We start from the raw sequence: 23,402 nt of genomic DNA on the forward strand, positions 1-23,402 counted from the left end.
TATTTCTTTACTCCTTTGTGAAATCTGTTAGCAAATTAATGATAAAATTCATCAACTTTCTGGTATATTTGTCCTTCTTTAATTATTTAGCATTTTAAACAAAACAAACAAAAAGAACAATATATATATGCTTTAGGCAGTGAGAAGTGGCTTGTTTCTGTGTGGATTCTCAAATATTCCATTCTCAAACCTGTTTTAAATATGCTTTGGGAAGTAGTCTTAAGGAAAAACAGCACTCAAGCACGTGTAAATCGACACAGTATCTGACTTTACATATGCCTACAGTTTGTTACACAGAATAGTAGTATGTTCTTCAATAAGAGGTGACATCAGCATCTTCAGCTTCTCTAAATTGGTTCAGTGAAGCACGCTGGCTAATCATGGGTCCAGCTCTGTGCAAGTTATGCTGCTGAAGCTGGTGAGGACATGGAAGTGTGTGCAATCAGCCGTGCTGGTGAGACTCCCTAAAGTCCGGCCTTGTTCCAGGACCACTTTATGAGCAGTGATTCCTTGCTTTTATTTATGTACCTTGGTTAGCTAAAGGAGACCAGCGTCAGGGTGAAGAACTTCTCTTCTTTTGCCTCTGTACAAAAGCGTTTTTCTGACAGTACCAATTTGTTACTTGCTGCTTGCGGGCAGTGAGCAGCGCACAAAGTGGGCAGTCTCTGCATGGTGGCAGCTGTTTCTGGTCCGCAGGCATCCACGCTCTTCTGTGGTCAGGCACTGGTCCTTATTCTGAATGTAAGACAAAAGAAGTCGAGGAGCCAAAGAGTACCTGAAAGTGTCACTGAGATGGTGTGTGTGTGCATAGTAGGGAAAGTGTTTTCCAACTGTACTGAATCTGTGCTATCACAACTCTGCAGCAGATGGCTAAAAGGCAAGTCTGGTTGAAGTCTATTTGACTTTCATTTGTGGAGTGGTTACTCTGTTTGTTAGCAACTTTTTATGAAGTGCAGCTTTTCTGTCTCTTTTTTTTCCCCAACTTTTTAAGACACGCATGCATACACACCCACCCACACACACCCCCTTTCAGCTAGTTGGGGACGTAGGCTAATGTATTGTAGGCTAATAGTAAGCTTACATAAATTCCTGGCACCTCTGTCTTGAGCCTTCCTATTTCTTCCCACTACATAAAGTTCAAATTTCAATTTAAAGTACAAAAAGAGGAGGGGAAAAAAAGCATGACATTACCAAAAAAAAAAAAAAAAAAAAAAGTCAGTCTTAATTTCGTGCAAATTCTTTTTTGTCTTTTCAGATAGAAGGACTAGATTTGCTGACGTTCTTTATGGCTTTTTGTTGTTGCTGGTTATTTGTAATGAACGTTGCTACTTAACAGCGAGATTTTTATGCAAATGCAAATTAATTTGATGCAAATGCAAATTAATTTGAAACCAGGGTTCTGGTCAGATTTTATTGATGTTTAAATGGATTTTCTGTCCCTGTTAATATTTTATGAATAGCTTTTGAAACTCGAACGTTTGTGGGTTATTTTCAGATGAAATATTGCATGAATATTAAAGTACATGCCTGAGTGTATGTCTCTGGGATATAGGCAGTCTGTCATCAGTGCCACCTCGTGGTCGTTTCCTAGATTACAGCTATCTGCACGGCCACCAAACAAGTTACTTGTTGCTCAAACTAAGAACTTATTCGAAAACAATGTGAGTTTAATAAATGTTGTTAGCAATTACCATTCGAGAGATGTACACATTTATGCACCCTAAATTGTGATAAAGCAGACTTGGTTCCAGTTAAAATTAAGTGGATGTAGTGATGCTTAGAGTAGCAGTAATGCTAAGGAAAAGCTCCATGTTTTCTTAATCAATAAAAAGAATGATCATTAAAATTGGTGTATTTTTGTTCTATTATTATATTCTTATACCTAGTCTTAATAAAAATATTGGACTGATTAAAACACCTTATCAATACAATTCCTGACTTAAGTTTTTATTAGTCTGAAGGTCAAGATTCTTCTCTAGGTATTTCATCACTGCATTGTCTGAATACTACTTAAATACAGATTTTTTTTCCTGAGGGGGCAGTAGTTGTGAAAACTAGGTAAAACCAAATCATGTTCCCTTGATGGGAAGTGAAAAGATGTGTACTTATTTATCTCTTTACAGCTCAAATTTAACAAAGTTTTTATCTATCTTTTTTTTTGAGGTTATGAAGCAAAACGGGTCATCAGAGATATTAAATAAGCTCTATGATACAGCAATGGACAAGCTAGAAGGTGTGAAGAAGGATTATGATGCCTTAAGGAAGCGGTACAATGAGAAGATAGCAAGTCACAATACAGATCTTAGCCGTCTAGAGCAGGCTGAGGAGGAGAACAGACGTCTTCAGAAACAGATTGACATGTTAATGAAGCAAAGGGACACAGCAATTCATTTTCAACAGCAATATTCATCCTCTCTCAGAAGGTATAATAAGTTTTTGATATTTGAATACACTGTGAAGGCAGTATCTTTCCTAATATAGCATCAAATTTTTTCTGTGGTAAAATCCCTAATATTTTCCTAAAGTTTTTCTCTGCTATTACTTTTGTGTGGAGTAAGTGTGTGTTTCTGTATACGATTTTCTAGAAGGGCCTAGAAGGTGTGAGGGGGTTGTTTATTTGGAGAAAATGATTTTTGTTGAGAAAAGGATTTCCAGATCAGGGTTTTGGAATTGTGTGAGGAATTTTAACCATTGTTTACCTCATGTGAAGAAGGGATATCCTGCCCTTCAAGTTAAAAAAAAAAAAAAAAAAGGCAAAAACCAAACCATCAAAAAGCAAAATAAAACACAACCAAAGCTTTATTAAACATCAGGTTTAGTGTTCCAAGTTAACTCAGAGTGATGAGTCCATTGGCATATGCATCTTTATAGAGATATTTAAAAAAATATTCAAAAAGTGCATATAATTTCCAAAGATGATCAGCAAATGAAGATTTTCTCAAGCTAACATCTGTGACATAAGAATTGCTGACCATAGGGGACTCTTGAGACAGAGCCTCAGGCTGGCAGAAGAGTTGACTGCAGCTACCTGGAGGTCTTGGTTCACCAGGAAGATGCTGTGGCTATGATATCATAGTAATCACAAATGCCAAACCACAAATGCCAAATCAGAAGGGCACAGTGTCACACCATACCTCTCTTTGGTCCTGATTGATACTGAGCCTACAGATAACTGTAGCGGGTAGAATGAATGCTAATATACAAAAGGAGTCCAAAGAACATCTATAGGCATTGAGAATATTTTTACTGCCATGGACCAAAGCCAAAAAAGTATTGTTTTCCACATTCATAGACTTGTAGTAATTTTAAAAGGTGAAATTGAGCATAGATAATATACTTGTGAATAGCATGTGCATATTTCTGACCTAACTAGTAAGTTGAAAGAGTATGTGTAATAAAAATAAGTTACAGAATCACAGAATCATCTAGGTTGGAAGAGACCTCCAAGATCACCTAGTCCAACCTCCGACCTATAACTTTAGACTGCCCTGGATTCCTGAAAGTGAGGAAAAGCCCAATGTATGTACTATTAGCAGACACTGGAACCATACTAATAATAATACATGGAGAAGCTCAACGTGTTTGTATTATGGTCTTGTGATTTAGCTCCCTTTCTTGAAAAAAACATATAGCTTGATATTGAGCAAAGGTCAGTTTTAAGAATGTCAGGATTGATCTCGTTATTCCTGTGAACTAGTGAGCCAGCTAAGTTACTATGATTGCACTTCAGGAATGTATGCTGTCTATTTGGTTGACTTTGGGTCTGGACTTTTCTGTACTGGTTACTAATTACAGAAACTCAGTCTTTATCTTAAGTTTTATACCCTTTCTGCATAAGCAAGACTGTATTTGTTTAGCTGAACAAAAAGTTTTAATACATGTATTGAGTGGGTGTACTTCTCAGAATACAAGACTCAATGAGTTTGCAGTTTAATGATGAATGAGTCATAAAATGCAGCACTGCATTTTCCTAGTAATACCAACTGGAAACCAGTTGCTTGTAAAGAGAGCAGGAAGAACAAGACTTAGTGTCCCAGCTCTCATTTTTGAATGAGTCTTTGGCCCTAAGAAATATCGTAAATGTTCAGCCATTTTTGTTTTATCTACGAAGTTGTTGCAATAATACACAGCGTAAGAACTCTACCAAGATGACTGACCTAGTGAATATATTGCAGATGAAACAGGTGAATTCCTGTGTGCCAAACGTTACTTTTGATGTGTCTCTCTTCATTTTGAATGTGGCTGTGGCACTCAGATCTGCCCATAGTCTGATTATACTGAAGACAAAGCAGGTCGCCCTAGATGCTACTTAAAAACTCTATTCTTACTGCTACAAACTGTGCTACGTAAAACCTATTGATGACAATTGTTGCAATTGGTCTTTCTCTGCAGAAGGCATCTGTAAAAATGTGATCCAGCTGCCTGTATTTCCTCCTTAGGAGACAGTGCAACGTAAAGCGGGACTGTGGTGTTTCAGATAGAACTTCAAGATTTCCTCAGTTATCACTATTTAATATATATATTAATATATAATAAAATTTTGTATTAATATAGCATGGCCTTCTATGGCAGAGACTGTCCTTCCTCCCTATGGTTGCTTTCCTAAAGGCGGCTGTTTTTCCACATGTTGGGCTGCTTATCATGTTTTTTTTGTCCTTACTGGTGACATCTCCTTGGTTTGGCAAAAATTGCCTGAAATTGCTATTTTCCTTTTCTTTCTTCCCTCTGTCCTCCCAGTGTTGTCCTTGTTTTGACTCCCAAATAGTTAGCAAATGTGTGGGTTCTTACATGGCAATGAGGTTGTTTGACATAGTTTCTGTCTTAAATTTGTTATATATACTTGTATTTCTCTTAATGTATATTCTTTTTATCTTCATGTTCACAGTTTAGAAAGGGGAAAAAATATCTAATTTGTAATGTTAGGAGTCCTGTACTGCCAGCCTGATGGTCTGTTAGACTGAAGAATTTCCCGAAAGGAGCAGGGAGATGGTTTTGAAATTACTGGCAGATGCCTCAGTAATGCTATGGCAATCCTTTGAATTCACTGAGGCTTTCAAGGGAATATTTGAAATTGGGTTTATAGTTCTCCCTGGGGAAAGGTCAGGCAACATGCTGGATTAGACATGCAATCGCACTTAAACAGTATGAGGTGGGGGGAGAGCAAGTTCCTTTTCAAGCCTAATTTGTGAACTTATATGTGGAATTTAATTTCCACTTGTAAAAATGCTTTGTCAATATAAATACAAAAATTACTACCTACAAAGAAATTAAACATTTTATGTAATGTTCAAGTACATATGCTTTCCATCTGTGTCAATCTTTTTTTAAAAAAGACATCTTAAAAGATATGTTGCATTTGAGTTTTATTGGATGACCTACTGATTAAAATGAATAGGCATGTTTGAATTACCTGTTTTAGTTCCATTGTTTGCATTTTAACTATAAGCCTGCTTTATTTCTTCTCTAATCTGTCTGATACCAATCTTGTGGCATATATCTGGGCATGTGGAAGGTGGGTGTTTTTCTGGTTTCTACATTTGTTTCTCTTCTTGCCACATGCCTGGGAGTGTGTGTTGGGAAAGGAAGTACCTGTTAAGATAAATGGAACTCAACACATCAAATAAGGTTAAGCTTGTGCTATTAAATAATTAATTTTTCTTGTATTCCTTTTTTGAATAATGGAATATAATTTTATTTTTTAGTAATTAAAAGTAATTCTAACTTCTAGGATTTTTTCAGTTCCTCAAACAGGTTCTGCCTTCCATGATAATATTGCTAAAGCAATAATTAGTGTAACTTTTATTTTGTAGTACTGTACATTGTCTAAGATATCTACTGCAGTTGTGTTTTACCAATGGATACATTTGGTTATACAGCACAATTGTTAATGTATATAAAAGAGAAAGTGAGGAATAAGTATCTTACTGGCATTTCTGCTTGTTTCTAGATTTGAGTCAGTACAGCAGGAACTAAGCAACGCCACAGCACAAAACAAAGAGTTGCAGAGAGAGATGGAGCGATTACAGTCAGAGGTGACAAGGTTCAAAACAATGCAGCTGAAAGCAGCAAAGGATGCAGAAAAATACAAGGAAGAAAGGGATTCAGTTTTCAATGAATACCGCCTCATAATGAGTGAGAGGGATCAGGTAATCAAAGAGGTAGATAAGCTTCAAACAGAGCTGGAGCTTGCAGAGTCCAAACTGAAGAACACCTCTTCGGAGAAACGAGTGGCTAGTGAAGAGATGGAAGCTTTGAGACAGGTACTAAGCTATTGTTTTGATGGGGAAGGGAAGTGAGTATACGTTATTGGTGCTAGAATTGGAAATGTATGACCAACTGGTGGAAAATATGAATGCACTGCAAAGAGGAAATTCCATGCTCACATTCCCTTACAGCAGTCCGTTTTATTAAGTTTCCATGTTTAAATAGACTGCATGTCAGTTGAAATTTGCTGTTTGCTTGACTTAACGCTCTTCTGTGTATTACCAATTCATCCTTTTCTAAGTTAGTTTCGTAGGCCGTTTTCAAGTAATGCTGTCTCTAAAGATTTAGGTCTAAACATCCATTATTTCTTACTTTTAACAACTACTAGAGGAACCACAGGATGCCATCTACCCTGATTTAAGATGTTACATGATAGATAAAATAGCACAGGCTTTGCATTAATGCATGAATATTTTTGAGACTGATATGCATATTCGTACTCATTTGCCCTCCTTCTGCCTTGCGTTGAGTTAGAGGATATTTTGAAGATATATTTCTCTTGAACTGAGGCATGCGTTAAAGCGTGTGAAACCTGAACTTCATATCTTTCAGCAGTATGTTCTTGAAATGTTAATAACACAACACTGTTACAACAATGCTGTTAAGATACCTAAAACACAGCTTGCTGCTCGGTTTCATTTCAGCAGAAATGCATTCACTTCAATGTTTGCTTTACAAATATTTCATTTGGCATGAAAACGATAAAAGCAAATGTATTCCATTGCCTATGAATCTCATTTTACTATTTTTTTCCCCACAGCATTACAACTCAACAAAATGCCCTTTATGAAAATTCAAGGCGTAGAGCTTTTTTTAAATTACACCCTTGTTGAGGGACATAGTATGGATTATGACATATGGCATCAGAGTTTTTAAAAAATAACTATTTTCTGGTTTTAAAAATTCAAAACTTTCAAAGCTGTATATATGCCAGCCAAGGAATTGAGCTTTTACATTGAGTGGGCTTTTTATCTAACTCTCAGTCAATCAAACTAAACCAGTAAACCAACAGGAAATTATTGATTTCATTGGAATCGGGGTAGCTATATAAGGAGTACCGGTGACAGTGGACATGAGTTCGTTCTTTGCACACCTGCTCCAATTTGTTATATATTTTGTCACAGCACTAAGAGTAATTTTCCTAAGTGCTTTAATAGGCAGGAGATGACAATTTTAAATGGGTGTTCTCTCTGGATGACCGTCTTGAACAGGTGGTTGATAGAGAATGGAAAAGGGCCTAGAACTAGAACTGGTGAGTGAGATGCTGAGAGGGGGCAGACATGCATTTTTCTTTACCCCCTAGACAGTCTCATCAGAAAGCAGAAATAACTGTTTCTGTAATGTGCTAAATGGTGTAAAATATTGGTATTGAGTTTTCTTTTTTCTTTTCCTGTATCTATGAGACTTGTGTTTGTGAACAGTTATGTTCCTGTGTCACATTGTATTGGCTAGCAGCAGTTGCATTCAATGCAGAAGGGATTTTGTAGCTCTGGCAAGGCATATGTAAGAAAGGTTGAAAAAAACGATTCATCAAGTGATATGTTCACTTGAAATAGTATCCTGCAAGATGGCCCTACATAAGTGGGATTTTCCTATTAGTGACTAGTCCAATGCTTGCCGAATTTTACTTCACTGTGCAGTGTTCTTGTTCTGATGTACAGCAGCTTTACGTACACTGTTACCTTGCGCCCACTGACTAATTGGGATTGCACATTGAGGTTGTTTTAAATGTAGTTTCTCCTGTGAAGCTTGTTTATACTAGTATACCTTTTGCATACAGAAGAAATGTAAAAGCTGCTGAAATTGAGAAGGGGTTGATTTTTAAGCATTACATCTTGAGCAGTTACTGTGAAGGATGGTGGTGAGTCCATTTCCTAGGTAGATATTTAAATTCCAAACTAGGGATCAGATGTTACAGATTTCAACAGATGTTATAGATGTCAACACCACCACCCCCTTCCCACCAGTCATGTCCTTGGTTTGGCATAACTTTTAGCTCCAGCAAATCCTGAAGAATATGCTGTTTTATCTCGCTGGTAGTCAGCCTTCCCTTCTGTTTAACAGGCCTGTTGAGTTTTATCCTGTATGAGGTGATTGCATTGTCTTCAGATGTGAGAACTTTATTCAAACGTATGACTTCTTTACAAATTCAGAATTTTATTGAAACCAAAGCACTGTAATGTGTCAAAACAGTGTTTGTACTAATCAGTGCCAAATAGCAGGTGGTCCTGTGCTGTAGCATTGTAATTTTGTGCAAATGTCATAGAAAAAGACAGAGGTGAAATTTTACTACTGACCACTGGAGGCAATGGCTGCTCTTCTACACACACTTTATACCAAGCATTCTGGACTAAATTGCAGCAATACTTTTTTTTAAAGTACTTCAAATTCTTGTTTAATGAAGGGCTTTCTGACAGCTTTCCCTCTGCATTGACAGTGTGGTGACTTTCATCTCTGCTGCATGTTAGAAAAGACTTAGTATTTTTCTGTAAGTTTAGCACATACACTTGAACGCACATTTTGATAGAGGCTACAGTTAAGCTGTGCAAAACATTGCTTACAGTACTGAAATTTGTTTGCACTACCATATGGGTTAGGAATTTTTCTCTTCAGTTAAAAAGAAAAAAAATCACAACCAAACTTGAGTGCTCTGTTAATTGGGATTTGCTGATATGTTTGAAGTTCACAAAGTGAGTCGTGATTTCTGGTAGTTGTCTTACTCTAGCACAAAATTATCCGTTTTGTGGCTATATACATATTTGTGGCTACATAATGAGTAGCCTTAATTAGTTGTCGTTGCTCAAGAGCAACTATGTTTGTACTGCAAAATAAAATGGTCTTCCATGTTTTAAATTCTCAATTTTATTCCTTGCAAATTGTCCATGAAGGTAGAACAGAACTGTCACTTCATTCCATGGTGCCTTTCTCTCTTGAAGTATGTGGACCCTTTCTTTTCTTTGCCTTTCAGATACCAGCTGTCTTTAATCTTCTTGAGATCAAAATATCAATGATTTCCAGCTAGAAAGAGTGCCTGTATGTAGAAGGACTTCGGCCATTGCTGAATGCTCTTAGAGAGCTGTACCATCTAAAAATGCAGCAGTCTGAAATTTAACTTTTTCAATGCCTCATTCTTACAGTAACACCTTAAAATAAATATATTATTTCTAGTCCTGCATAGTTGCACCAAGTAACCGTACTCTGAGTCAGTTATGAGACACACATGCCACTTCATGCGTATCTTCTTTGTTCTGTGGTATCATTTTGCTAGACGTGTTGGTGATGATGTGATAACTGTAGCACCACACTTAATGTTCTTTGCTAGTCGTTACTTGTATGTAATGTGAGCACAGTACTGTTCTGCTTCCATTTTTCAGAAAATTGGTGACAACCTCTGTAGGATTTTTAGGGTGTCAGTGTATATCCATTTGCAAAGATGAACTATTTCCTTCTGTACTTAACCTACTGCAAACAATGGATCTTGTTTTAGGAGCTGAACTCAGCTCTAGTAGAAAGAGATCGAGCAATTTGTGAGAGGAATGAGTTGCTGGAAAAATACTGTCATGAAGTGAAGGACAAAGCTGAGGCCCAGAAGGAACTTGATCAAGCTTGCAAGGATATAGAGACGGTGAAGGAAGAAAGAGATGTTGCCAGGAAAGAGAGGACAGAAGCTATCATCCAGAGAGACCATCTACTAAGGGAATACTATCAAGCCCGTCAGGTATTGCAAGTTTTCAGTTTATTTTTCCTTATTAGTTTCAAAGGGTCATTTTCATGAGACTTGATCAAGATCTGGCCACATAGGTTATTTTCCCCCTTTGCTTAGAGTCACTCTAGAGTGCTTACATATAGAGTGCATCTCTCTTCTTTAAGAACTAGTGACAGAGCTTCGTATTGGCAAGAAATACAGTCAGGCTTCATATTAAGTTTGTTTTTAAAAAGAACAATAGCAAGAAGCTAATATAATGTTGTAACCCCGCAGGATTCTAGGCAGCTTATTACCTGCTGGTAGTCTTGTTGCCATCTATACTGTGTGTTGTTCATGCCTGTGACCTGCTCAGGATGTTAGTAATCTCTAATAATTGACAAAGGAAGTTAAATAAAATGACTGTAAATGTTCTAATTTGCATGCATTCTTACTACAAAGACAATCTGTTTCTGTGTGGATAGTAACATTCTTAAAATTGATGAGTTCTTACTGGTGCTCATCCTGTGTGAGCTAGTAAAAGTCAATCCACATACAATTGTAAATGCTTTCATATAACTTAGTTTGAAAATGCATAGTATCATCACTTTTATGTTCATGAAATAACAAAGGGATACGAATTTGTTTAATATGAAAGCAGATTTTTTTCATGAAATACGTGTTCTCTTTTTACTGAATACTAACCAACCCTTTATCAGTACAAAAAGTTTTTAGTCTTAACTGTCAGGATTTGCCAACCCTGAATGAATATCTGTGGAAGCAATTAAACCACGTTTTCCGTTGCAGCTTACTTCTGCTTATTGTGCTGCAAAATTCAGGTATTCTTTATGCATCTGTGCTTACCATTGTCATCATCTCTCTTGTTCAAAATAGTGAATGGTAGAGGAACAAGTTAGTTTAAGAAGAGTTTTTTTATCTAAATTTTTATCTAAAACAAGAAACATTGCAACTTTTTTGACCTTCTTCATCTACTTGTCCCTCAGTAAATAGTAGACACTAATGCAGGAAATCCGTATTATAACTGCTCATAATAGTATATCTAATTCCTGAATGTCCTTGAAGATTTTTGTCTGATAAGCAGAACAGGAGAAAAGCACGCAATGTTTTTTACATTATACAATGTGAAATGTTCACTGATGTTAATTTCAAGTAAGGTTTCTTATTCATGTAGATTTTCTTCCTATAAATGTGTGTGTCAGTGAATGAAATACATTACAACTGTTTTTAATTTTTAACCCAAAGTTGTTATTAAGGTAAGTAGATTTTTTTCATGAAAACGTGAGAATTAGCTAGTTCGGGTAACATACAGTAAAGGTTCTTTGAGTGCATATTTAAAACTGTCCTTATCTATGTTTCTTAATTTCTAGATACAAGATTCTGCTACACTAGACATAGAAAGAGCAAACAAAGAAATTGAAATGCTTCGGAAACAATATGAGGCAATGTCACAAGAGCTAAAGGAAGCTGTCCAGGAAGCAGAAGTAGCCAAGTGTAGGAGAGATTGGGCCTTTCAAGAGCGGGATAAGATCGTTGCAGAAAGGGAAAGTATACGGTAAATACATGTTAAATGGTACATGAGCGATGTTTGTAACATCTTGTGTGCTGTCAGTGCAATTCTAGGATATAATGGATTTTGCTAGCACTTGTTTCAACTTCTTGGAACTTCTGCACTATCAGTTTTTTTGTTTGCTCTTTAAAGTTGAGGGCATATTACAAGACACTTTGCTTGGTCTGTACTTTAATCTTTATAATGTGTCTCCAGTAAATACCTAAGAGCATAGCAGCACTGCTACAAAAGAATAAAAAATCATGTCTTTTTCTAGGCCTGATTATACTACGCTGTGTTATAGCTATAGTCTTGCAAATAATTCTTCACCTATGGGAACACTTCAGAAAAAGTACCTAACGTACTTGTTACTGCACACATAAAGAATAAGGGAAAATACTTTTATCGGATTTTTTTCTCCTAGTATAAAGATCAGAAGAAGAAAAAAAGTTTTGTAAAGGGTGAAGAAGGATTCAGTAATTCTGATGAGCTCTTCCTTAAAAACTAGCTTTTTTTTTTTTTCCTTAAAACTTCTGAGTTATTTTGAAACTGCTTCCTTTACTTTTGAAGGACTTTGTGTGACAACTTAAGGAGAGAGAGAGACCGGGCTGTGAGTGACTTGGCTGAAGCTCTTCGCAATCTGGACGACATGAGAAAGCAGAAAAATGATGCTGTGCGTGAACTGAAGGAACTGAAGTATGTTATAGAAATAATTGAACTGCATGGAATCTTTGTGATTAAAACTTTGCTTCATTAGCTCTGTCTGTGAATGAGCTGTTTGTTGTTATACCTGTTGGCAGCATGATCTTTTTATGTTGAAACACTGCTTATGTTTTTAGTTACTGTGGAAATTGTTGTGACTGACAGGATTCAAACTCTTACAATTTCAACTGTTTTATCTTATTGAGACAAAGATTTTAAAGATTGTACTGTGTAAATACACTTAAGCAGTATGGGAATTTTTCATTGAAGTTGGATTAAGTGCAGTTAACTTCTTCCCAACTGTATTCTCACTGTCTTTCCAAAATAATGTAAAGAAAACCCGCATTATATGTCATTTCAATGGGTTATGGTAGAGGTTTTCCTTCTGGTGTTTATCATGCCTGATTTGTGATAAGCATACTGATGCAGCTCATCTCAGTGTAAATTATAGATGCATTGTCAGGGAGGCATGTTAGAAATCGAGCTGTGCACTGTAATCATTTAAAAGCAATGCAAAAAATGTAAGGAAGAGTTAGCATGATATATATAAAGTGAAAGTCTATTTGATAGTAGCCAAAGGATATTGCGAAGATGGAAGCAGGGGACAAATTTTTGGCACACCTTGGACTTTTGAGTTAGAAAATAAAATGCAAGTTATCTCATAATTATGTTATGCATCAGTTTGTTTTAAAGGTTTGTCTGTGTGTATAAATATTTTTCTTTCCCTAGGGAGAAGATGGAGAATCAATTGGAAAAGGAGGCCAGATTCCGTCAATTGATGGCTCATAGTTCCCATGACTCAGCCATAGACACAGATTCTCTGGAATGGGAAACAGAAGTGGTAGAATTTGAAAAAGACAGAGTAAGTCAAAGATACTAACTGGATTTTCTTGTGTATTGGGTAGTTTTGAAGTCAACTGCAACATCTTGATAATATGTGTGATGAAAAATAGTATTTTTAAGTTTTCTATTGCGATAGGAACCATGCATTTGTGGTAACACGTAGATGAAAACTTAACAAAAACAAACTGTTAACATACAAACTATATCTTTGTCTTCATACAGTATATAAGTAAAAACATCTTGCAGGATACTCAGGTCCATGTACTATCAAAAATGTGTTTTTAAGTTAAATGTTGTGTTCTTTAAATTGGTGATTTATAACAGAAATGGCAATGCTAAAGCAGGAAAAATTTAAGACGTGATAGAAACACTGATGTCTACTGTAATAGGCAAGATCAATTACTACCTGTGTACAGGATAGACGAGCTCTTTCATGAAGCTATTTCACCTACTTTTGCTTAGATTTGGTGGTTAGAAAATTTAAAATATGTTCATCATGACTACTGTTTTAGTGCAACGTTGCTCTTCAGCTTAAACATCCGCGATGAAGGGATGCTAATCTCCCTCTCTGTAGAAAGAGTTAAATGCCTTTTCAACTTTGGTATATTAATATATATATATTTTTTATTTACTGTTCTATATAACCTTTACATCCTTTTCTTATCCTAGTAGTACTTTACTCCATTTCATTTTATTTTTCCTCATTGCAGTCTAGAATTTAAATTTCACTGCTCTGTATGCTAGTCGTGTATGCTTTTCTATTTGAAATTTTTGTTTGAGTCACGCTGTTTGCTAATAGTCATTTTTGACTTACAACAGTTACATGTGGTTTTTCAGGTTCTGTTTCAACTAAAACAGCTTTTAATCATACTAGAATTTCTTGCTGAATCCTGAATGACCAAATTAACAATGGAATGCTTTCAAATCACATCTCTTTTATTTTGCTGCAGTACTTTGGGGTCATGCTTTTAATACTCTTGCAATGTTTTTGTTCTGATGGTGCATCCCAACAGAATCATTAATACGTTCCTATTTTCACACTCAAAATATTTATTATTATTATATATTGAAAAAGACAATATGAAGCAAGTACCAATGCTGGTTCATCAGGACTAGCACTTGTAGAATCTTTCCAGGACATCTCCTCCTCTTTCACTATGTTTTCTATCTCTTTGGGCCAGCTTCTTCGTTGACTTATTTCATGCAATGCCATCTTATCTATTTTAACTGAAAACTAATACTTTCATATTTTAATTATCTGGAAAATTAACTGTCAAGTCCAATGTATGCTGTACCTTTGGTTAAAAAAAAAAGAAAGTGGCCTGATGAATTTTCTATTCATCTACAGTTATTTAGTTATTCTTCAAAAATTGTTCTAAATGTTTGCAATACTGAGTTCAAGAGTGTAGACTTAATCATTTGAATTTACCTTCTCCTTTTCTTTCTGTTATCAAATTATAATAATGCTGTTGTGCCAACCTTGATTAGATACATGGGGAAATCTTGCTGATTTATCAGCATTTGAATTTCTGGATGGAGATTATAGAGTCAAATAAGTCTACATCGTTTTATTTTCGCTTCAGCCTCACCTGTCTGCTTATGCCTGAGTTCTGCGTAATTACTCAGCTCAAAACAGGGAAATAATATTCACTTCTCAACTCAAAATAGAGAGGAATAATGTTCACTTAGCTCTGAGGCTGTGCAATTATTCTATGATCTCTCCATTTTTATTTTCTAGCAGCCTCACTCTCTTCCCTGTGAACTTGCTTATTACGTAGAACACCTGGAAGAATCACAAGGATTTTAGTATAATTCTGGTCCAGTTGATTTCAAGTAGAGTTCCCTAATTTTTTTTTAAAGTGTATCATTTAACATTGAAAATAACGATAACAAATCAGTCTATCGCTTTGGCCAACTTTATTTTCTTTTTTTTTGGCAGTGACCTTCCCATTTACCAAAACAAACACTAAATTAACGCTTCCCACGTTAGTTCAATGACTGATTTGTTAAAGATGTTTATAATTTTTAACATTGAGAATTACCTGTTTTCGACAAAGGTTGGAAGGATGTTATCTCTAACATATATTTAGAATCACTCTCCTATAATGTTAAAACTTTTTTTGCTTTTTACTTGTGGTCTCTGCCCATACCAAAGCATATTCTTTCTGAATTCATCACTGAGATGCAATACTGTTGTCTTAGCTTTATAATTGTATTTATTTTTCTTCCTAAGTGATGCTCATTCTTGGTAAACGTACCCTTTTTCTCTCATGACACTCCAGAATCATGCCAAAAAACAGGTGCTTTCTGAAAGTGCTTTCTCCCATGCTCTTCTGCTTTCTCATTTCTCTTCTGTGAAATTCCCCTAGTGCGTTATTTCAGCCTTAATCTGAGAGAGAATCAATTTCCTAATGACACAGAATGTCTAATACCTGATGAGAAAGGGAGCTTGTGTTGCAGTACAAAATGCAGCCACTTAGTATAATGGATATATCCTGTAAATATAAGGGCATAGTACAAGCTTGCACTGATGCCTCTTATTAACAGACAGAGGCACATGGGTTGGCAGTGCTGTTGAGTCACTTGTTAATAATATTTATTAGGACGATATGGACTTGAAAGCACTTGGTTTCGATGTGGCAGAAGGTGTGAATGAACCATACCTCCCTGGAGACTGTGGGATCTTTGTTACCAAAGTAGACAAAGGAAGTATTGCGGATGGTCGATTAAGGTAAGGCTTTACTTTGGAAGATACATCTTTGATTGATCATAAACTAAATATGAGCATATTGTGAAAAGTCTTCGGTATTAACTGTTTTTCAAGTTCTTCTTTTGTCATTGACATGTGTACCATATTAATGTTAGTTAGGAAATGACACTGACAAAACCAATACCTAGAAGTGTTACAGAAATGAAAAACTTTTTGACTTGTCCCTTAAAACTCCCCAGGATTTGAAATGATGCTTCTATCTTTTGTTTCTCTGTCTCTCTCCTATTCTGTTCATTTTCTCTTCAAACTTTGAATTGATTGTTTAAATTTTGGGCAAGATGAAGGTGAGCTTTTGGTTAGGGGTCAAGTATAATTTGAAACCTGTTTCTGTTCTTATCCTCAATAGGAGGGTCTTAAACACTTTGTTCCTTTCAAAGAGTTCCTTTTAAATAAGGAGTACTCATCAGTGATTTGATGGTTTCCTTTTCGTAGTGAAGAGCAGACTAGAATTAAGTTCTTGTTTTCACTTAGCTACTTCTTAATGCTTTTTAAGGAATGGATAACTCCAGTTAATTAAGGATTAGCATATTGAGATATCAGCTATGTTGCATCCCTTTTCATGAATGTTATTTATGTGCAATGTCCAGATAAGTATGCTTTGGAATACTGACCTCTCTATTTGAATTTTTCTGCCAGAGTGAATGATTGGTTGCTGAAGATAAATGATGTGGATCTTACTAATAAGGATAAAAAGCAAGTTATAAAAGCTGTTCTAAATGGAGGAGGTGTTATTAACATGGTGGTTCGAAGAAGGAAGTCCTTAGGTGGGCGAGTGATAACACCTCTTCACATCAATGTTTCTGGGCATAAAGGTAATGGATATAAAGGCTGGATGTAAATGCTACATGTTCATACAACCAAAAATAAAGGTACATGTTCTGAGCCTCTGTTTAAATCCCATTTAAACCATTACTACCTCCTAGATAGGCATTTGAATCAATCGTATCTAGCAAACTAGGAATTTAGCATATTGGTGATAGGATTCTTCCTTAAGTATCTTGACCTTTGTTTTCATACTTAGTTCTATTTGACTAAAACCATCAATCACCCCTGATTATGTTAAATATTGGGATGCTCCAAATCCCCGTTTTCACACAGCGTTTTTGTATTTCTTTAAAAGGAATTTCAGTAATGGAGAAGCTCATTTGGTTTGGTAGCTACATTTCTTTCTCATGCAGGCAGGTTAGACATGCAGTTATTTGAGCAAGATAATTGAACTGCAGGAGTACATTCATGTTTATTTTGTGAATTTCAGAAAGTGGGGTCAGCCTAGAAAATGGAGTATTTGTTGCTGCTGTTGTGCCTGGAAGCCCAGCTGCCAAAGAGGGTTCCCTTTCTGTGGGAGACAGAATAATTGCTGTAAGTCTAAATACATTGTAATTTTTTTTCCTTATGAACTTTCTGTGAAACAGAAGAAGATAACTGTGGATGTACGAATGAGTAAGTGCTAATGTAATCAAAAAATGTTATTAAATTGCATCTCTACTAGGAATAGAAAAATTTATTCAAGAGACCTGGCTTTTAATGGAGAACAGGACAAGGTCAACCAGACTTAGGTCATACATGCATGTAGAACTAGTATTTTTCTTGTCTCAGAGATGGTACCTTAAGATGCTCACCACCTACCATTTTGGTTTTATCTATCTCTGTAGTGATTTTTTTTTTTTTTTTACATATAGATCAATGGCATTGCACTAGATAATAAGTCACTTACTGAATGTGAAGCTTTGCTACGAAACTGCAGGGATTCTCTTACCCTGTCACTGATGAAGGTGAGTAAGAAAAGCTCAGTTTGTAGTTTTCTTGAACTTTGACAGACTTGTCTTAGTTGTTAAGGGAAGTGTGTGTTAAAAATGAATATATCACCATGGGAAAGTCTCTGCTATAAATAGGGCCATCTGGATGTATTTCACTGGTAGTACACTTAATAGTTATTTCCAAACTAAGGCTGTTGTGGCATCTGGTAGGAAACAAAATTTATTTGTTGTTCTTCTTTGTCATTTGTTTGCTGGTCACGTGGAATGACTCCTAGCACAGTTGCTTCTATTTTATTGCTTTCTGCTTCAGAGCTGCACCAGTTCTGTGCATGGAAGATAAATTGTCTCCTGACTACAGAAAGGTTTACTCTTAGAAGGAAGTTGCACAGAAAATTGAACTGTCTGTCTGTCGTCAGGGATAAGTACTAGGCTTTCTTTTTCAGGGTTAATGTTATAAAAAAATATTATTCTGCTTAGCTTGTTGGGGTTAGAATCCCATTATATTGGGCCTGTCACACCGGTTTAGTCAGCGACAATTCCAGCTCCAGAGAGATTGAGTTTTTAAGAAACTGTAAAGATAAAATGTGTGAAGCGCAATGGGCAATGAAAGATGATTGCAAGCACAACCTAACAGAGGTATAAGTAGAATGGAGGTCCCTTTGCAGTTAGTTTGATGCATCCACTTCCATGTGGAGTTGCTCTATTGGGGTTGTTTTAGAAATATTTCAATTTTGGGGGGTCTTAATTTTATATGACGATCTGTGCTTTAAATCTGCAAGTTTTTTATTAAAGTTTTCCCAACGTTATCTATGCATATGTACATTATATTCAGGTTGAGGTAAATCGAGGAGGCTAGAATATGCCTCATACTAAACAGAAATCAGCTGTAAAAATATGGTTCTGTTTTTTGTTTTAGGTTTTTCCTCAGAGTTCATCTTGGAGTGGTCAAAATATATTTGAAAATCTGAAGGATTCAGAAAAAATATCAAATTGTAGGGTTCATGCGTCAGAGATACAAGCCCAAAACAAAAGGAATCTTAAACTCAACAGCTCAACACAAACTGACATTTTCAATCCAGACATCATGGATGGCAAGAAGGACCAGAGTGATCAGGGCAGTCGTTCGTTTTGTGATCACAAACCCTTCCCTAATAATACCTTACGAGTAGACTCTCACAGGAGCACAATGCACAGTTGCCACAGTAATTCAGAACACAGTCTCAGTTCCTTCAGCCCAGAGGCATACGGGGACCGAGGCTATGGAGTTGTTGACTTGGACAACAAGAGGCTGCCTTATGAACCTACAGGAACTGACTGTATGATGGTTGAGACCACATTTGACAAAGGACATGGTGCTAAGCATAGTGGTGGTACCTGGCCAAAAGTCATGGTTAATATCTCAGCAACAGAAACAGAAAAGTTCTCTGTTTATAAAAAGCCAAAACAAAGGAAATCTATTTTTGATCCTGATACTTTCAAAAGACCACCAACTCCTCCTAAGCTGGAGTACCTTTCTCCTAATCAGGTGACGGGACATTCACCTCAGCCATCAAAAGCTGAAGTGGCTTCAACTCCTCCAACCCCTCCTAAGAGAAGTGACTCTATCAAATTTAAACATAAACAGCAGGCAAGCTCTGCATCGGAGTCTACGGTAACAACTGGATCACCACCCACCAGCCCAGCCACTGCCCAAGCTCCGGTTTCCTTGGCACTTAAGCAGGACTCAGCTACTCTCAAGGGGCGCAGCAGGAACACTGGGCATTATTATCGTGAGGAGGGAATTGAGTGCACTCATCTGTCTTCAAGGAAATCCTGTGAAGATGACATTGGCTTTCAAAGAGTTGAAGAGCCAGAGATTAAAAGACCAAGGCCAAAATCAGCCCCTGCTCTGAGACATAAAATGACCCCTGTGCCCATTCCTAATCCTGCCCTTCAGGTAGAATTTTCATATGAAGGTTTCTGCCTTTTGTTTCAATATGAGTATTTTCAGAAGTGTGGTTTTGGGTAGCCAGCTGCATACCTTTACAGGGGAAACATAGCCCGTTCTCAAGGTCCAAGTCCCCTGAGAAGCTACCCCTGACTCACTTGTCACTTCACAGTATCAAAAAATACAAAGTCACCTAATAGAATGATAGGTTTCTGTTTAGTGGCCACATCTTGACTTTTAATGGTGCTTGATGGAGGATCAGGGCTCTTTCTGGTATGTTTTTGACAACGTGAAATAAATAAATAGAAAGAGGCAGTCTTAGAAAAGCTGAAATTAATGCTTCTGAGGTTTTACAAAAATTACATTGGCACACTGTACTGATTAGTGGAAAAGGGTATACAATTCAGTGGTGTTTTTTCTAAGTCTTTCTATATGTCTACATATCTGTAAATGTAATCTCAAATTGATAGGGCATTAGGCATGTCACATTGCTAAGATAGATCGTTTATGAAAATATGATTTAACAGCATTATTCAAAATAGGACTATTGTTTGTTTGTATAAATCTTATTCTGGAGATTGTGTGTCATCTCTTACCAGACTAGGTAGGGAAAAAATTATGAGTGGTCTAGGAATCCTAGCCTATTTAGCTGACCACGTTATACAAAGTGGTGTAATTAGTAATATAGTTTCAGATCCTTCATCTTGGATTCTTTCAGTTAGAAAAAATATTACCTGTATTTGCTACCTGAAGGCTCAAGTTTCACAGTCACTTCTCCTTGTATTTAACCAACATCAAAATGACTTAAAATGTCATTGTCATATTCTTGGCCTTCCCTCTTCCCCGATACCAGATCATACCAGAATAATCATACAGATATTGGTCCATGGTGAAAAAGAAAATTGTATAACAGAATTTAACAGTAATAGTTACTGTTTTTTTTAAGGTTACTCGATGTATTAGCATATTTCCATTTTGGGGGTTAGATTAACATCAAGTTCAATGATTTTTTCCCCCTTCTCTAGTTTCTTCTCAGCCTCAAAGACAATAGGTAGAGCTTTAACTGTACAGTTCTTATCTAGAGAACAATGGTGGTATTCTGCCTCAGAGTAGACACCAATAGCTCTGAAAATAACTTTGGAATGGTCTTTGTGCACTAAGATTACATTAGGTTGTGTGACAGTAGTGTATAGTCTACATGTATTCACTACTGAAGTAGTGTTTATAATATTTAAAATATGTAGATAGACCATGTAATGTAGCTGAACTTGTAGCCATATTGGATGGCATCAATTACATTAATAGCGTGTGTATATGCTGTTAAGTTTGTGTGGTTTGGTAAAATAGTAAGTTCAAGAGCATTTTCATCCCTGAGTAGCAGGTAGTACGGTTACTAACACACCCATGGTATTATTCAAGTGTTGGTTCTAAGAAGGTTTCTTTTCATTTTATAGTCTTCATACTGTCAGTAACTTTGTATAATTAAAATACTACTTTGATTTAAAAATAATTAAAAATTGTAACTATTTTTCACTTATTACATCCTTTAATGTCGTGCTTCTATGTCGTGTGTTTCAATTATGTAAACTCTGCATGCCGAACCCTGAACTTGTAGCTTCGTAGCATCACTGTCAATATCTGAGCTATTTTCATGTCTCTTAGCTCACCAGTGTCTGTCTATTATATAGAGAACAAATTGGCATGATTCCTCAACCTGAATTGCTATGTTGAAGAGAGGTTGCTCCACATATATCTGACAGTGCAGGCTTAGAGGAAAACACTTTCTGGGAGGATAGCCAGGTGTCCTTTGGCAACACTTTCAATAATGTCTAAAGGAACAGAATGAGATCTATAGTTGAAATATCCTGTGAAAACCGTAATAAAAAATGTAACTAAGATGTACTGTTCTGAAGGAAAATATATCAGATAAGTTGCAAATACGGGCCTAAAAAGATGACAAAATAATATATAACAGCAGTGTGGAGGAAGAGGAGTTGAAGTTAATAGTATCAGTGGAAGATAAAATGTCAGTTCTTGTTACACCTTTAAGTGATGGCTAGCACATTCTGGAAGCACATTAGGAAGTTTGAAGTTGCTTACTGCCTTTGGAGTTCGGGTATTTTCTTCTAAATCTCCAGCTGCCTGTAATCAAATTCTGTGTTTACGTAGGTGCAGAAGTATACTCCAGCCAGTGAGGAGCATCTGTCTCCAGAGCTGCAGGAATGGGCACCATATTCACCAAAACGTTCTGCTAGGCACAGTGATGGCTTTGTGTCTTCCACCTTATACACTGGAAGCATGTCATCAGGTTCGTGACACTGATGTGGATGGCAAGATATGAAGTGTCAGTACGGTTCTTTATGCTGAAGTCACAGATATATCTAATGTGACCTGTGTTTCTGATATTCTGAATAATAACTGCAAAATTTCCCCTTCTGAATTATTTTATTCCAGAAATATGCTTAGTTAAACTACTATATTCTAAATATCTACCCTGGGATTAGATAAGAACTCAGATTTACTTCCTAGGAATGCCCCAAGGAATCTGTCCCTATCAGTCAGGATAACTGAGGAACAAACATGAATTGCAAAATGTATTTTTGTAGTCTGTTGTAATCTCAGCATGGTGTGTTGGTTTTCTGGACTGTAAAGAAGTAAAATCTGTTTAATCATGAAGGAAACTGAACAGCTCCTGGCTGAAGGATTTGTTTCATCTATTTCTGTGCAAAGGAATTCTGAATGTCTTAGTGGTGAACGAGGTATAGCCTGTACGTTAGGGAGACAAATGAGATGTCCAAGGTTTTTGAAAGTGAACAGTAAGTGAAGGCATCCCAAGTGTTGGACGCTCAACTTCTGAAATATTTTAAAGCAAAAAAGAACTGATGTTCAGGAAGTGTTATGTATCAAACTCTGCCTATTGGAAATAAAATGCTTGGAATATCTCAAATAGAATGCCCAAATTGGTTATAATCTTATTCTGTCTTAATAAAAGATTAAAAGTCAGTGTGTTTGAGATACTGTTGAAGTGGGGACCCAGAAGTAGCTCACATGGAAATCAGTATAATCAGGTAAAACAGAAAACAGTTAACTTACTGTCTCTGTTAATCAGTTGTTGGTATTGAATTTAGAATTGTTAGCTGGTTTAAAGTTGGCGTGGGCTAAGCAGAGTGCTTCAGGAGCTAATGAGGCTATTGTATGCTGGTTGCTTTGAACTGGTCAAGATGCATTTGGTTAGACCTGGTAAACTCGTGGCCAGATGGATTGTTCAGTTTTCAGTGCTTCAGCAGTTGCGTATGATACTTGATATTCAAACCAAGACAATATTGATTTTTATGAACTTACTCTCAGTTCTTTGCCAAGTCCCAAGCTGCCACAGGTTCTAGAGTACTTCTTATTGGAGACAATGGAGAAGGTAATGACTAGTGTGTGTAGAAGAATGGACAGCTTCAGACTCCGTCTCAGAAGACATACTCAAGAGTATCTCAGCTTAAAGAAGCTTTTGCTATTTGGTTTCTGTTGTTCTTTTCTATCTGTCACTTTCCTTCTCATTGAGAGAGAGCAGAAAACTATCATAAGTTTTTTCTTCCTAAAATAGTCATCTTGTCATGGTACCCTTGATTGCATAATAACCCAATCAAGTCAAATATACACTGTATGGTATGATTCTGTCTTGAAACAAGAATAAGTTTTTGCTGTTGTATGCTATGCTACCAACTCACTTAAGAGGGTATTGATCAAATAAATTTAGAATACTGAAGGATGAGTGTACTTGAATGAGCAGCTTGAGTAATAAGTCTTCTGAATAATAAAACAATGGAATACTACAAGCTAAAGCCATAGGACATGTCAAAATTGGCAGTCTGAACAGAAACAAGATGATTTTAGCTGTG

At 36.4% G+C, this 23,402-nt stretch overlaps 1 protein-coding gene across 3 annotated transcripts in view; it reads left to right on the forward strand.

Moving 5' to 3' along the window:
* DLG5 (discs large MAGUK scaffold protein 5) overlaps window positions 1-23,402 on the forward strand; it is a 107,996-nt gene that overhangs the window by 63,415 nt on the left and 21,179 nt on the right. For all 3 annotated transcript variants that reach the window (XM_050712030.1, XM_035541114.2, XM_035541122.2), the window contains 12 exons: window positions 2,164-2,423; window positions 5,948-6,260; window positions 9,752-9,982; window positions 11,335-11,519; window positions 12,084-12,209; window positions 12,945-13,077; window positions 15,662-15,789; window positions 16,465-16,640; window positions 17,084-17,187; window positions 17,508-17,600; window positions 18,502-19,521; window positions 21,682-21,820. In XM_050712030.1, coding sequence (XP_050567987.1) covers window positions 2,164-2,423; window positions 5,948-6,260; window positions 9,752-9,982; window positions 11,335-11,519; window positions 12,084-12,209; window positions 12,945-13,077; window positions 15,662-15,789; window positions 16,465-16,640; window positions 17,084-17,187; window positions 17,508-17,600; window positions 18,502-19,521; window positions 21,682-21,820 — 2,908 coding nt within the window. The remainder of the gene's footprint in view (window positions 1-2,163; window positions 2,424-5,947; window positions 6,261-9,751; window positions 9,983-11,334; window positions 11,520-12,083; window positions 12,210-12,944; window positions 13,078-15,661; window positions 15,790-16,464; window positions 16,641-17,083; window positions 17,188-17,507; window positions 17,601-18,501; window positions 19,522-21,681; window positions 21,821-23,402) is intronic.

Source organism: Cygnus atratus, chromosome 7 (genome assembly GCF_013377495.2).
Source record: "Cygnus atratus isolate AKBS03 ecotype Queensland, Australia chromosome 7, CAtr_DNAZoo_HiC_assembly, whole genome shotgun sequence".
Lineage (NCBI taxonomy): Eukaryota > Metazoa > Chordata > Aves > Anseriformes > Anatidae > Cygnus > Cygnus atratus.